The 13323-nt window shown below is 55.1% G+C and overlaps 2 protein-coding genes across 2 annotated transcripts; one reads left to right on the top strand and one right to left on the bottom strand.

Annotated features, from left to right (window-relative positions):
* Positions 1 to 642: 642 nt before the first annotated feature.
* Positions 643 to 2693, bottom strand: GGS23DRAFT_595027 (uncharacterized protein; the record flags this gene model as incomplete). Its single annotated transcript, XM_051518250.1, has 7 exons — positions 643 to 1668; positions 1726 to 1762; positions 1819 to 2046; positions 2104 to 2403; positions 2459 to 2500; positions 2561 to 2593; positions 2659 to 2693. 7 exons carry the CDS (start codon positions 2691 to 2693, stop codon positions 643 to 645), a joined length of 1701 nt encoding a protein of 566 aa, XP_051374216.1.
* Positions 2694 to 6377: 3684 nt separating this feature from the next.
* GGS23DRAFT_559537 (uncharacterized protein) lies at positions 6378 to 7541 on the top strand. The gene has a single exon (XM_051515822.1). The coding sequence runs from the start codon at positions 6804 to 6806 to the stop codon at positions 7422 to 7424; it is 621 nt and encodes a 206-aa protein (XP_051374215.1). The 5' UTR covers positions 6378 to 6803; the 3' UTR covers positions 7425 to 7541.
* The last annotated feature ends 5782 nt before the right edge of the window (positions 7542 to 13323 follow it).

Below are 13323 nucleotides of genomic sequence, written 5' to 3'. Positions count from 1 at the left end.
ATTGGGTATCTTGAGTGGTGTCGTAAGGAGCGTCATAAGCTTGTTCATTATGCAATATGTATTATGCGTTTCGAGTAACATAAGGACCGTGGGTATCATTGTGTCGATAGTAGACATGTGAGGGTTTTCGCTGCCGATAAATCCTGTCGGCGTAAGGGGTGCGAGTTGCGATGGCGTCTGTGGCGGGATGAAGGGAAAAGTAAATCAAGGCGCGCACTTTCGGGAGAAGTGCGAAGCAAATCGTGGTGCGGTGGGTGATCTCGGGGCCCGTCATTCCATAAGTGGCTCCCTCTTGATTTGAACGGGAGCTGAAGAGACCGAGCAGCTCTGCCGATGATGGTGCGGAAACATCTGGGACGATAAGAAGGTGGGTGACGGTGCGGAGAGCGACAGAGGAGTGGTGGACTCAGCGTGAGCGCCGGACCATTGCTCGGGATTGAGGAAAGGTGAAGGCGCGTCGTGGAAGCTGACAGGACGCAGAGCGGTGGACTCCTGTTGCGTAGGGATGCCAGGCGAGAAGTACCTCGAGGATGCAGACGCAGAATGGTGGTGGTGTGAATTGGTGTTCCTGAGCGGTATGGTCAATCACTTGTGTTCCTCTTCCATGTCGGGACGGGGAGCCAATGTGGGAATCCTGACAGTTTAGATCCACACGGCCTGGATTGGAGAGACGAACCCGACACCAAAGTTGCTGGGCCCAGCAGAGCCGAGAGGCGGATAAACCGTCAATCCCGTATCCCACGACCCGAACTCTTCATGGTCGCTGTACCCAAGGGAGCCTTCACCAAACGTAGAGGACACCGGGCTGTAACCCCCGTACGACGGCGACGGGATGTTGAGATACTGCTGGCTCGGGTACGGCGAAGAGATGGCCAGCGGGCTGACCGCGCTGCCAGACTCCTGCTCGGGCCCCATGACGGAGAGGTCTTCGGTGCTCCAGCTGAACGCTGGGTTGTCTCCGTAGGGCAAGTATGAAGCAGCGGCGGGCGGCGTCCCGTGCGGCATGCTCTCGCTCATGTAGAAATTGGGCGGGTCGAACTGCGGGAACGAAGGCGTACGAACCGGGTGAACCCAGCCCATGCGCGATCGGAACTCATTAACCGTGTCGATGGGGAATTCCATAAGGGTGAGCGGTGTCTGCGAGTCTCCATCGAGGCTTCCGGAAACGTTGATCGAGAGTAGGCGGCGCGCGATCTCTTCCACCGGCCCGATGGCGAGGCTGCCGAAGTAAGCTGCGCCGATCTCCGGGAAGAGGCGTTCCATCATGATGGCGGCAGCATAGTAGTGAGCAATGACGACCAAGGCACTCGGGGATGTGCCGTTCTGCTTGAAGCACATAACAGGAAGCCAGAAGAGCCAAGTCCTGAGCGGCCGCAGGCGATCAAATTGGTCCTCGATAGACTGGATCGGGCTGACTTTGCGGGCGCCTTTGAGGAAGCACACCAGCTGCGTCGCCAGCTGAGGGTCTTCCTTGTTCTGCTTCAGGTGAGCCTCAACCTTGGTAAGCTGGTTGATGATGCGCTGGAACGCCTCGAGGTCCTCCTTGCGCGGCTGGTGGGGTTTGTGATCCGGCGTCGGGGACGGGGGTGCGGTAGGGAACGTGCTACTTTCGGCAATGAACTCCCCGAATTGGGACTCGTGCTTCCAAGGATCCATAGCGTCGATCACCTTCAGCAACTCAAGTCAGCCACGGCTCGTCTTGGGCACGCGTAGACGTGAACTTACGGATGAGGTCCCTTGCATCAGCTGGGTCCAGCTTCGCCTATCATTTCATCGAATCAGTGGCCGTTCGTCGGGTACGTGCATTGTGTTGCTCACCAATCTGTGGCCTGCCACGAGAGCACAAGTGAGGCAGCCAGAACGGCGTCCGAGTTTTCCTGCGAGAAGGTCCCGATGGCCCCCTGCAATCCCTTGAGTGCGATGCCGCGGTGCTCGTAGGCCATGCTGCCCACATGCGGGCAGTTTGTCAAGAAGGCAATGTGCTCGGCAGAGAAGGCGAGCAGGGCATGCATCACGTAGCCATGAGTAGCACCGATCTTGAGGATTCTGTCAAGCTAGTTAGCCTACAACGCTCTAATTCTCACAGGCAGTATAAATCCTTACATGGGAATCTGGCGGGTCCAGAGGGTGAACCCGTTGGCATCCATGGCACTCATCTCATCGCAGATAGCAGCAACGTGAAAGATCAAGCGGAGGTCCTCCAGAGAGAAGTACTCCGGAGCCGGAGCAGGGTAGATGTTGAGGCTCGGGAACGGGAAGATTCCAGTTCGCTGCCACTGCTCGATGGAGACCTCAATGTCACGAGTCCACATGAGATCGGGCTTGTCAGGAGTCGACGCTCTCTCATCCGGGACGGGTACATCGTTATACGGGCACCGGACCTTGTGCTTGGTGCAGTTACGGCTGCCCGGGGGGGTTAGCAAGCTACATGGCATCCTGACGAGGGCATACCGCATACCATTGGGGGAAGTTCTCGTCGCATCGGATGTGCCGACGTTTGCTATAGATCGGTCAGTTCCCGCTATCCCGCTCGATCCGACCCACTACAAGCGATACATACCAGTTATCGCAGCCCTTGCGCGACTTGGTGTGGCTATATATAGCAAATTAGCACGTCTGCTCCGAAAGCAGCCCCAGTTCGTATAGGGGCAAACAAACCTGCGTCGCGGGGGACCACCACCTGGGCCAGCCATTGGAAATGCTGTAGAGGAATACGAAGAAAAAAACGAAGGAACTGCCATCGATCCATTAGTATGACTATGCAACATCTACTACAGCGGATCGACTGCTGGACCGAGCTGAGAGACGGGGACTTACACGAAGCAAGGCACGAAAAGGGACTTCGTGCCAACTAAAGCGAGCGAATGGGTGTGAGAGGAGCGGAGCTAGGTTTGCGAGACCTTCCTAGACGGCAGCTGGGAGGTTGATATAGGGGTTGCCTCCTATTCGGATGGGTTGGATCGAGGCGGGAGTGGCAGACAGGTCGCACGTATCAACACATATATGGAGATGCGTGTGGCGAGAGCGTGTCTCTTGAATAGCTCGTCTTATCCGGGACTCGAGTCTGGCGGGGTATACGGGTTATACAGGCGCGCACAAGTGCTATAAGACAGATGCTAGACGTCGCTGCTACTTCACAAGGCCTGACTGTCGACTGTCTTGATGGGGTGGTGTTCCCTTCCCGGTGTTTTAAGCGATTGAATAATTCTGTTCGAGACTCGGAGTACAGGGCAACGATGGCGGACGGACTCTTCTAGAACGAGGTGCGATGTCAACGGGCGAAGACTATCAGCAGCTGGGTGGACTTTTAGAGCAGCAGCTTTATTGGCATGGGGTGACAAGGCGGGAGAGAGTCGTCGGTTCACGATTGACGGGAGGATCCTTCGAGTCCGAAATCTCCAAACACACAAAAAGGAAAAAGCGAATGACAGGAGCCAACGAGGACTTCCTAAAGGGGAGGTGAGGTGAAAAGCGAGTGTGTGGTTGAGGGTAGAGGCAGCTATGAGCTGGGAGCAGTTTGTTGATGGGAGACTAATAGAATGGAGAAAGGCGATGGGGGGGGAGGCGGAGGGATATTTAACAACTACCCAGAGACGGGTTCCTGTGTAAAGCTAGTGGTAGTACCCAAGGCAAGGCAGGGCGAGGCAGGGCAGGGTACCTGTAGGCACAGGCCCGGCAGGCTAGCAGGTACTTTGGAAGCCTGGGGTTAGCAGGCGGGCAGGTAGGTACCTGTGCCGCAGCCAGTCGGCAGAGACGGGGAGAGAGGTAGGTACCCAGGGTACCTACACCAGGCCCTCGTTGGGCCGACGTCCATGTACCAGGTAGAGACGGAGGGGAGGGGAGGGGAGGGGAGTGCACTGTGCACGGGCGACCATGAAGAGGGCGACTTTCCACAAGGGGAAACAGAGTACAGCGAGCTGTGTACCTATGTACATACGTCCGTGGCGGACCTGCAACAGGTGGGGGCAGGGCACCATGAGGCAAATGGATGGAACGCTCTCACTGACCTGAAGTACCTAATGTACATCGACATCCCTTGACGGGTACAAAGCACCGGCACAGCAGACTAGTGGCTGCTAGCACGGAGAAATTATTATGATTATTATTAAAAATATTTATTAAAAAAAAAAAAGAGGAGAGGGTGTCTGTAGGAAGCAGAGGCCATGTATAATGCATTACCTAACCTAAGACGCCCGCGGTAGTAGTACACAGGTACCTGCCTACCTTAGGTAGGTACGCAACGGAAAGTTCGCTGCACAAGACCAGCGAACCGAACAGCTCATCCAATGCCTACTAGCAAACTCCCATCCCGGTACCTACAGGGCCCTCCGATGTTGCGTCTCCCATAGGTCCTCGGCCAAGTCGTCGTCCTCGGGTCGGGCCAACTAGATCGAAAGGCAGATGAGATAAATAAACACCCATATATATATATATATAGATATGCGGATTATGCGCATGGCAGGTAGCCTATTACACCTGGATATGTGCCTCCACCATGCTTGCCGTTAGCCACGACAAGTTGCGGGAAGAAGATGAGATAAACAGTAGTCACTAAGAGGTAAAATAAATAAAGTAGGGTAGGAGGGAATTAAAAAATAGAGAGAGAGCGCGAAGGACAGAACCCCCAAAGCAGAGAAGCAGTCCAGCGGCCACTGGCCCGGCCAATCCCATCCGCCAGCTCCCCGTCACCACCATCATCGAACGATGCAACTGTGGGATCGATACCAAGGAACCCCCAGCCTGGTGGCATCTTTGGGGTTGCTAATGCGCATCTAGTTTGGCTCGTCGTGCAAGCTACAGCAACGCCCATGTGCTTGTTCCTACCAACCCAACATGGACACATACCTGACGCTCAGGGTATGCTCTGGTTGACTGCCGGGTTAGTGTCTCTTTGGTGGCTCGAGCCGATCTCGAAGGGAGTTGGCATCGTATGAACCGGTCTACCACGGACACGCCTAAGCACGGGTCTAAGCGCTCGGGCTGCTTCCAGCGCACATACTACGTGGTACGTACAGCAGGCGTGCACATATCTTTGTCGTGGCTGGCCTCGACGTGCTACTGTATGATCGAGGGGTATGGGATGCAGATATGTACGCCTGCCCTCGCGCCCCGTGTGTCTGTGTGTGCGTGGTGTGCGTGTCTCGTTGCGAGTTACTACTATGATGCGGGAAGAAGGGGGGGGAGTGTTGCGATGGAAAAGACCTGCCAGAGTGCGCTAGCCGTGACATCGGCCGCTGCTCACCGTTCCATGATCTCAGTCAACACCCTGATCCATGGGCAGCTCCTCGGTACATGTGGCACACACTCTCTCTCAGAGCCTACATACAGATAGGTAACCCCAAAGGGAGTCAGCCCAGAGGCGACAGAGGCGAAGCCAAATGCTCGGCCCCATCGGACTGGAGATCCCCTACCTCGATGGACGGGAGTACATGCTAATTGGTACACGCATGCAGAAAACAGATACTTACCTCCCTACATCAAGTACACCATATAGTGCCTACCTGTTATGGAGGCTGTGCAGCGGATGTAGGTACCCAGGTAGTCATGTGAGGTAGTGAGAGGGGCGGCTTATGTACTGCGATCTCTCTCTGTCCGTAAGCCAAGTGAAATGGAAGTTAGTCTAGCACATACAGGCAGGTACCTAAGATACAGATATGTAGCTGCCTATAGTTTGTGCATGCATTACCTAGCTTAGGTACCTAAGCGATTTAGGTAGGTTGTGTTAGGTGCCTAAGGTCAGGTAGGTACCTAGGTAGAGACCCGCATCGACGACGGGAGTTTCTCGAAATCCCATATCCCATGACAAAACTTCACGGATGCGTTTGCCTAGCGCGAGGTCGGCATCGCCCCAGCACCCCCCATCCTCAAAGGGGGAGGCGAGCGAGCGAGAACGAGTCCGATAGGAAGGGGAAGAGGAACAAAACGATCCCAGGTGATAAAGGCGGCAATGCCCGCAGCGAATAGACCTACACGTGTAGTTGATCGAGCGGCGCCTTATATTGAAAGGTGACTCCGTCATACCGTCGGCGCTTTCTCGTCGATTCTGCGCTGGAGTCTAGACGTACATCATAGACTGGACGAGAGAGCCCGAAACCAACGACTGGCTGTTGGCCATGTCAGCGCAGCGGGGCTGTGAAGCTCCGGTCCCACTCGAGCTCCAGACTGGACCGTACCTAACATATGCGTGTACATATCTGTATGTATTATATGTATGTGTATGTGTATGTTGGGTGTAGGTGTGTGTGGATATAGGTCCAGGTAGGTATCACACACACACACAACCATCCAACCCAGCCACCCTAGGCCAGATATGAAGGGCCCTGCGAAGGCCCGTCCAGCCATCGCTCGAGTGACGGCCTGCCCTCTTGCATCTAGCACCGTGGTAGCGTGGGCGAGCAAGGGGAGCATGGGGAAGCAATGGCCTTCTGCACTGAACAGCACCGATCGTGGTCTGGTCACGGCCGGCAAGGTCACCGGTAGTCGGCAGAGGATGCGAGATGCCAACCCCCAACTCACCTCCACACATCATCACAAGACACCTTGATGACATGCTAACCTCCTACCAGAATGGTGTGGTGACATGCGTCGCCGCCAGACTGTATTGAGACCTAGCACGTAGGAATTTCTCCCAAGGGCTGTCGAGAAATGCGTGTCATGTACATACTAGTAGTATCTCTGCTACCCCCACCCACACGTACAATACCTCCGGGTCCTATGATGGCCGCAGACTGACCGGTTCGCACACCAGGACCGCACAGAATTTAAGTAGTCCTCAGCGTACTGGTACCCGGGCCAGTTTGGGCATGGTTCCCGGGGATCGTCCGACTTTAACGGGCCTGTCTGAGTCGTGCTCTGGACGGTGCACTGACCGACGCGGTCTGGGGAGCCCGGAGCAAACCCGCTCGCGGACGAGAAAGACCTGCGTAGGAATCCTGCGAAGCTTGTTGAGGCGTCGACCCAATATTGCCGGAAACTCGGCTTGTGGCCTGGACTCGGCAAGTACCTGTCCTACTCTACTCCCTTCTGCTAGGGATCGCGACGGATCCTGTCACGCACAACAAACAACCCGAGGGGGCACGGGAAATCCGCCAAGACCAGTGTCTAGGAGAATCACAGCGCAGAGAGCCAGCAGTTTCAGGTGGAAGGGCGCACGCCTAAACCTCAGGCGAGCGCGGCCTACGGGGTGGCTGCCCTCCAGCCAGCAATCCCGATGTCCGTCACAAAGAACAGACGGGAAAACCGTGACAACCGCATTCCCAGCCAAGCTAACCAAAGTAGTAGCGATAAGAGTCGGACGAGAGCCAGGGGGGAGCGGAGGGGAGGGGAGGAAGAAAGTTGCATCGGGCAGGGTCGGTCCTCGAAGTCTGGCTTGGCCCGCCTCGCTCGAGAGGGGAGAAGCTGTTGGTAGGTTTAAGTGTTTCTAGATGAGAAGCACATCAAGTAGCAACCATGCAAGTGCCGAGGCCGCTCTACGACAAAGCGCCGTAGAAACAACGTCATAGCCGATTTCCAAGGGAAAAATCGAAGTTCTGCCGTTTTAGCGCTCCACACTGGCCTAGTAACGTTCTCCCTGGTGGTGGTGCGCCGACGTAGCGTTGAAGTCGAGTTACATCGGTTTCGATGTACTGAAAGGGGGCCCTGTCTCCTCTCCGACCCACCTCATCCCCGACCAAGAGCACGGACGTGGCTACGCCGGGCACCTCCTTACTGTACATCTGTACGTACGTCCAGTACAAGGCCTGTACATGCATGCCGCCGCCCGGACCAAAGTGCCCTCACGACCTCGCTGGCCTAGGCCGTGTACGTACTTATGAGTAGAGTACATGATGCTGTCGACGGGTCGCTCGGCCTGCCGAATCAGAACCTTACGCCGCTAGGGATTTCCCAGGCCGCCGCCAAGTCAGAACAAAACACGCAAAAACAGCAGCTCGATGCGCGGACGCACTGACGGAGCGTGGGAATCCCGCCCACCGAGGTACCTGGTATCTCTGCCCAGGCGAAGCGCCTTAGCCCATACCCATACCTTAGGCAGGTAGGTACCTCTACACTGACGTGCCCGAAGAGAGTTCCGCTCCGAACGGAGCATCCGCGCCCAGCTATCGGGGACGGGGATAATAGGGAGGCATAGCCCGGCAATACCTCGCTCGCACATTGCTACGCACCTACCTACCGTCGTGCCAAGGTGGATTCCGCCTCCTCCCTGTTCTTCGTTTCGCTCCCCTCTCTTCCTTCTCGCGTTTCCTCCGTCTCAATTGTCCGTAGCCAGGCATGCACAGCGGAAAGGGTAAATATCTCAGGATCAGGTAGATGCTGGAGATAGGCGAGACTGGAACTGACAACCTGTCGCGCCAACTCGTTCGGAGCCTCACAATTTGTCAGCTGCCTCCAAACGGGTACTCCTACACGCGCGCATGCGTACATGCATACCTATATACATACATATGTGGCATCGTCAAGCCAGATTGGCATCTGTATGTATGTAATAATCTCCAGAGCAGTGGTCCTCTCCACTCAGCTAGACCTTGACGTACCTTAGTTGGACCAGAGCGGGCAACGTTGGGCAAATACCTTACCTACCTACCTACCTGCCTGCCTACCTAAGAACGCATACATACAATATAAGCCCTGCCCTGCCGGCTGGATCATCAGTTTTCGCGCATAGTCGCTCGTCGTTCATCTCATTCTTCATTCATCGTGGTTTCCTCATGGCTGACGGGGAATGTCGCAAGGGTATTCTGCAATGCCCGATCTTGAAGCGTCGAGCCCATGCCGCCATGTTAGACCTGGTTGGCTGAAACAGCAGTTTCTCGTGTCCATTTTTGGAGCCCATCTCGAGTGGGCTGCATGCCCACCGTCTACCCAGATAGGCTTGCTGCGGAACGTGTGAATTGACGGGGGACCGGGGGGGGGGGGGGATGTCCTTCCCCTTCCCTCCCCTGGATCCGCCGCGCCGCGCATCCTCACCCCTGGTTGCCCCTCCCCTTCCCCTCCCCGGAGCCCTGAGCAGCCCTGAGCCATGAACCCTTTAACGTCGTCGCTCTCGAGCGCAACTCCGTCTCTGTTAAGGCGGCCCTATCAGCCTGGCCTATTGAGCCTTAAAGCCATATTAACTAGGCACATACTATGTAAGTTGCTGTACTACTAGTACGGACGGAACTGTTACGGTTTATCTAGGGAGATGCGTGCCTGCCTTTTACCTCCATCCGTACATACCTAATTCTCAACTCCCCAATCCAAGTCGGCTAGGACGTTTACCACTGCGGGTGTTGTAGTTAATGCGTTTGCAGCCTTAGGGTAGGGGATGGGACCCTATCCAAGCCAAGGGGTCTAGCAATGACGATGACTACCCGTAAGACTCTCTCTGCCCACCGCGGACTTCCCAGACTCCTAATATCCATAAGTAGTACCTACCATGTTGATTCTCGCGTCGTTATGTAAGCTTCCAGGTGTGTTGCGATTATACCGTCGGGTAATACCTACCTAGGTTACCTACATACTGGGGCTGTGCATAATCCGTGTGGTGTTGAGCTAGGAATTGTGCATACCGCATAGCAACGCTAAACCCAGCTGAGCCCAGTTATGCATAGGAGGTGGTGGTAATAGCCTATTGACAATGGGAGAGGGTTTCTTCAAACAAGTCTCCTTCGGTCAGCGGTGAAAATAATCGAACCATGTTGGACCAGAGCATACCCGCTGATTTAATCGTTCTCATATTGATTGATTGGCGAGCCGGTGCCACGTCCGTCTACGCCAGCACAGCCTCATCCTTGTCCTGGGCCAAGACTCTCACCCCCAGCTCCCACCTTTAGCTGGGGCCCTGAACAACGGGTTTCGCTTCTCCTATGGGATTGACTGAGCTACTACGTACGAGACTACTAGCAACGCGTGGTGTGCTACGTAGTATGTAGGTAGGAGGTAGTATGTATGTGATGTAAACATCGCCGTGTCCCTCCTGCACCTCCCCTTTAACCCCTTACAATAAGCTGCCTGCTTTTACCGCGTCCCCGTGTTGTCGCTGTCACTTGGGTTGGCTATATAACGGAACCGGCACTGAGGTTCGTCCTTGATGCCAAGTACTAGCACGACCTGCCTCGGTATGGATCATCCCGTGTGCATCAGTTGTCATGCAATTGATCATGATCTCCCAAACTCTGGGACTCATCACTGCTATTACACGACGATTGGATACCACAACCCTCAACAATGGTAGCCACGTAGTATTTTCATCGAAGCCGCCCCCGCCCGGCGCCGCTCCGCTTCATACATTCGAACAATAGTCGGATAGGCTACCCAAGGTACTTCAGATGCCATCCTCATCTCCAACTCCCAACTCCCTGCCTAGGTATGTAAGTACGTATGTATATACCTCTATTCCCCGTGGTTATGTAATGCATTTTCACCACCCCTTTTCTCCACCTCCCCAAAAGCTATGACGCCGAGTTGAAATGAATCGCATGTACATATGGGACGGGCTTCGCCACGCCATCGGCAGGACGAACCGAAAGGGTATGGTTCATTCGGACGGGGACCATTTCTTCCCCCGCCCCCCTTGCCAACCTTACTTCGCTACTGGTACCTTTTGAAGGGGGCCACCTGAGCCTCAACTTCTCACAAGTTAGCCACATGACCCGCCCCATCGCACGAGGTACATCCGTCCGCGCCCATATCAAAGCGTGAGGATGAAATAAAAAAAGGGCGACGTGGGAGGAAAAAAACTTCAACCGGATGGAACTGTTCCCAAGATCGACGGGACCCTTAACAACCTAAATTGCCCCTTCGGAACGAGTCAAGGCACGTTGGGCACTCGTTTCCCTTAGCACAACGCTGCGGGGACACGATGTACGGGACGGAACCAGTGGAATACTTCCAGGACTTGACCTGTCAGTCGGGTAAGCACGGTCCTAACCAAGAATGCTGTAGTGCGTAGGTTAGATCTATTCTTAGAAACGCCCTCCCTGGAAGGACTTCCGTCATGGAAGAGGGACGGAACCCCACCCCCTGCCTTGGCCCAAGTTTTTTCTCCTTGAGCCTGCCGACCAGGTAGATGGAAGTACCTAAGGTCGCTAACACAGCCTACCTAGAAGCAATGCGATTACCTTTCAGTACTAGGTACCTGGATGTTTAGGGGTAGGCCTGGCCTGTCTACCAGGTACCTACGCCTTTACTATCCCTGGGTTACCTACCTAGGTAGGTAGGTACCTACCCACCTAACGCAGTGCTCCCACCACTTCAGGTACCTAACCTCAGGACGGATGTAGTCTAACGAAGCCCCTACAATGGAAATCGTTCACAGGGCGGATCAGCGATCGCCGCACCACCTACCTCGGTAGGTACCTAATGTATCGGGCATCATTACTACCGTCTGTATTGCCGCCACAGCAAGATCGGTGTTATGGCGCTGCTCGCCCCGATAAATCTCTCCATCTACGCCCTATCCAGTGACGAGTGAAGTCATCGGGCTACCCTAAAATTTTTTTTTTTTCACCCCCTCATCTCCCCCGCCATCTCTCTCTCTCGCTGTCCATACTTTTCCTTTCCTCTCGTCGTCCAGCTGTATTATGCTTGCATCTCTGGCGGTCAACAACTGCCTTGGGATTCGATACAACGTTTCATCATCTTCGACGGCTTCGCCTTTGAACCTCGCGAGATCCTGCTCCGGGCCCGTACGCACCCACATGCGTATTAGGAGACAGCTCTCCGTCCAGTAGCACGATTATCGTTCATCGCCCAGTCAATCTTGCATTTTGCCCATTGAAATCTTTGCGTGCTACACAAGGCGAGGTGACGATACCGATCGCTTCTACCCCTCACCATCGTACATACATACCTACATCCAACCATCCAACCATCCAATCCATCTAGATACATTCACGCACCTACACACGCACACGCACACGCACACCCATACCCACAGCATATTATGCTTTGCATACATACATGCCCCTAATGTCACTGCATACAGCCATATCAACCCGTTTCCCCTCCCCCCCCCCCATCATCCCATCTGGCCGTCGCTTACCTGGGACGGTCAAGGTAATGTCCTGCACCAGGTATGCAATTTGCTGGGCCTGGCCATCACCAGCCCCCCTTCTGTTCTTTCGCTTCGTCGGATGAGCTCTCAGTGTTGCTACGGCCCTGGTCTAGGTCCTGCGTGGCCTAGTGTAGTGTGTGGTGTGTGGTGCGACTCCGCTAGACCTCAGGCACGGGCAAAGAAACCCGGTGGTCTTTCGGTGGTCTCGTGAGACATCGTCGGGAGACTCCTCGGCTCAGCTGCCTACCTCGCCTCTCAGCTCCTGAATCACGACGAATATTCATTCGCCTTCTAAAATTACCCGGCCGTCGATCGCCGGCTGGGATGCCCTCTCTCCTGTTCGGCGGCATGCCACGGCAGAAACTAGCTACATATATAGCCTGGGCGAGATGGCCAGTAGGAACCTCTCTTTATTTTAGTTCCCCTCCGACGCCTCGCGCCACGTATCGCAGGTTTCTGCCATCTCCGTGCGATGAGAGGATGCCGCCACAAGCCGGCCGCTCGCGGAAGAGGACGACAAGCGGTGAGTAATATATTGGCTGCAGCACGATGGTGAGGTCCATGTCGCTTCGGGACCTCTCCAGTCTGGCTAGACCTCAGTGTGTGTGTGCACTTCCAGTTTCCCTCCGTAACCTACAGGTTATAGTCGCAAGAGGTGTGGCCCGTCCTGGCCGCCTTCAAGCCCAATCAGCTGCTCTTCTCCGGTCCCTTCGCCTTCCGTCGCATGCATTCGCCTAACCTCGCCGGTCCGATCGGTTGCAGGATTTCTACTATTAGACTAGGAGGGCACGGTTGGGTTTACCCTACCAGCCTACGCGGTACAGCATTTTCAGCACGAATCAAGCCGCTCCAATAAGGAAAAAGAGAACCACAGGGGCTTCATCACGTAGGCAGTTTAGTCGTCGAATGCGTCAACAAGCTCCCGGCTCGGTCCTATCAAGTCATCTCTTCACGTGGCTCTAGGAGCTCTAGGACAGCGAGGGTGGAGCAGCGATGGAAGGTCGAGAGAAGGACTGGAAGAAAAAGGGCGTCATCCCTCTTTTTTTCTCCCCCGCCCTATGAGCTCGCCGTGACGGCGCCACTATTAATAGAAGCATCCCTATGTAATGTGACCGTGTCGTCGACGGGCTAGCAGGTTGACAACCCTAGTCGCTCTATGAGTACTCGCCACCTTGACCTTGGTTTCTTTTTGTCCGCTATCCCCTCCGGAGCATAATCCCTTCTCCGGACTCAAGCTCGATCTACCTCGTCACCATCGCTTCACGTGCATATTGCTGCACGGTCACGGCAGC

This window comes from Durotheca rogersii (genome assembly GCF_024521655.1).
Source record: "Durotheca rogersii strain YMJ 92031201 chromosome Unknown GGS23scaffold_5, whole genome shotgun sequence".
NCBI classification, from domain to species: domain Eukaryota; kingdom Fungi; phylum Ascomycota; class Sordariomycetes; order Xylariales; family Xylariaceae; genus Durotheca; species Durotheca rogersii.
The sequence above is the reverse complement of the archived record's forward strand: the minus strand, read 5'-3'. Positions and strand labels throughout refer to the sequence as shown.

Excerpts from the sequence above, each read along its gene's own strand:
- GGS23DRAFT_559537 (XM_051515822.1), top strand. The coding sequence starts at position 6,804 with ATGGTTCCCGGGGATCGTCCGACTTTAACGGGCCTGTCTGAGTCGTGC.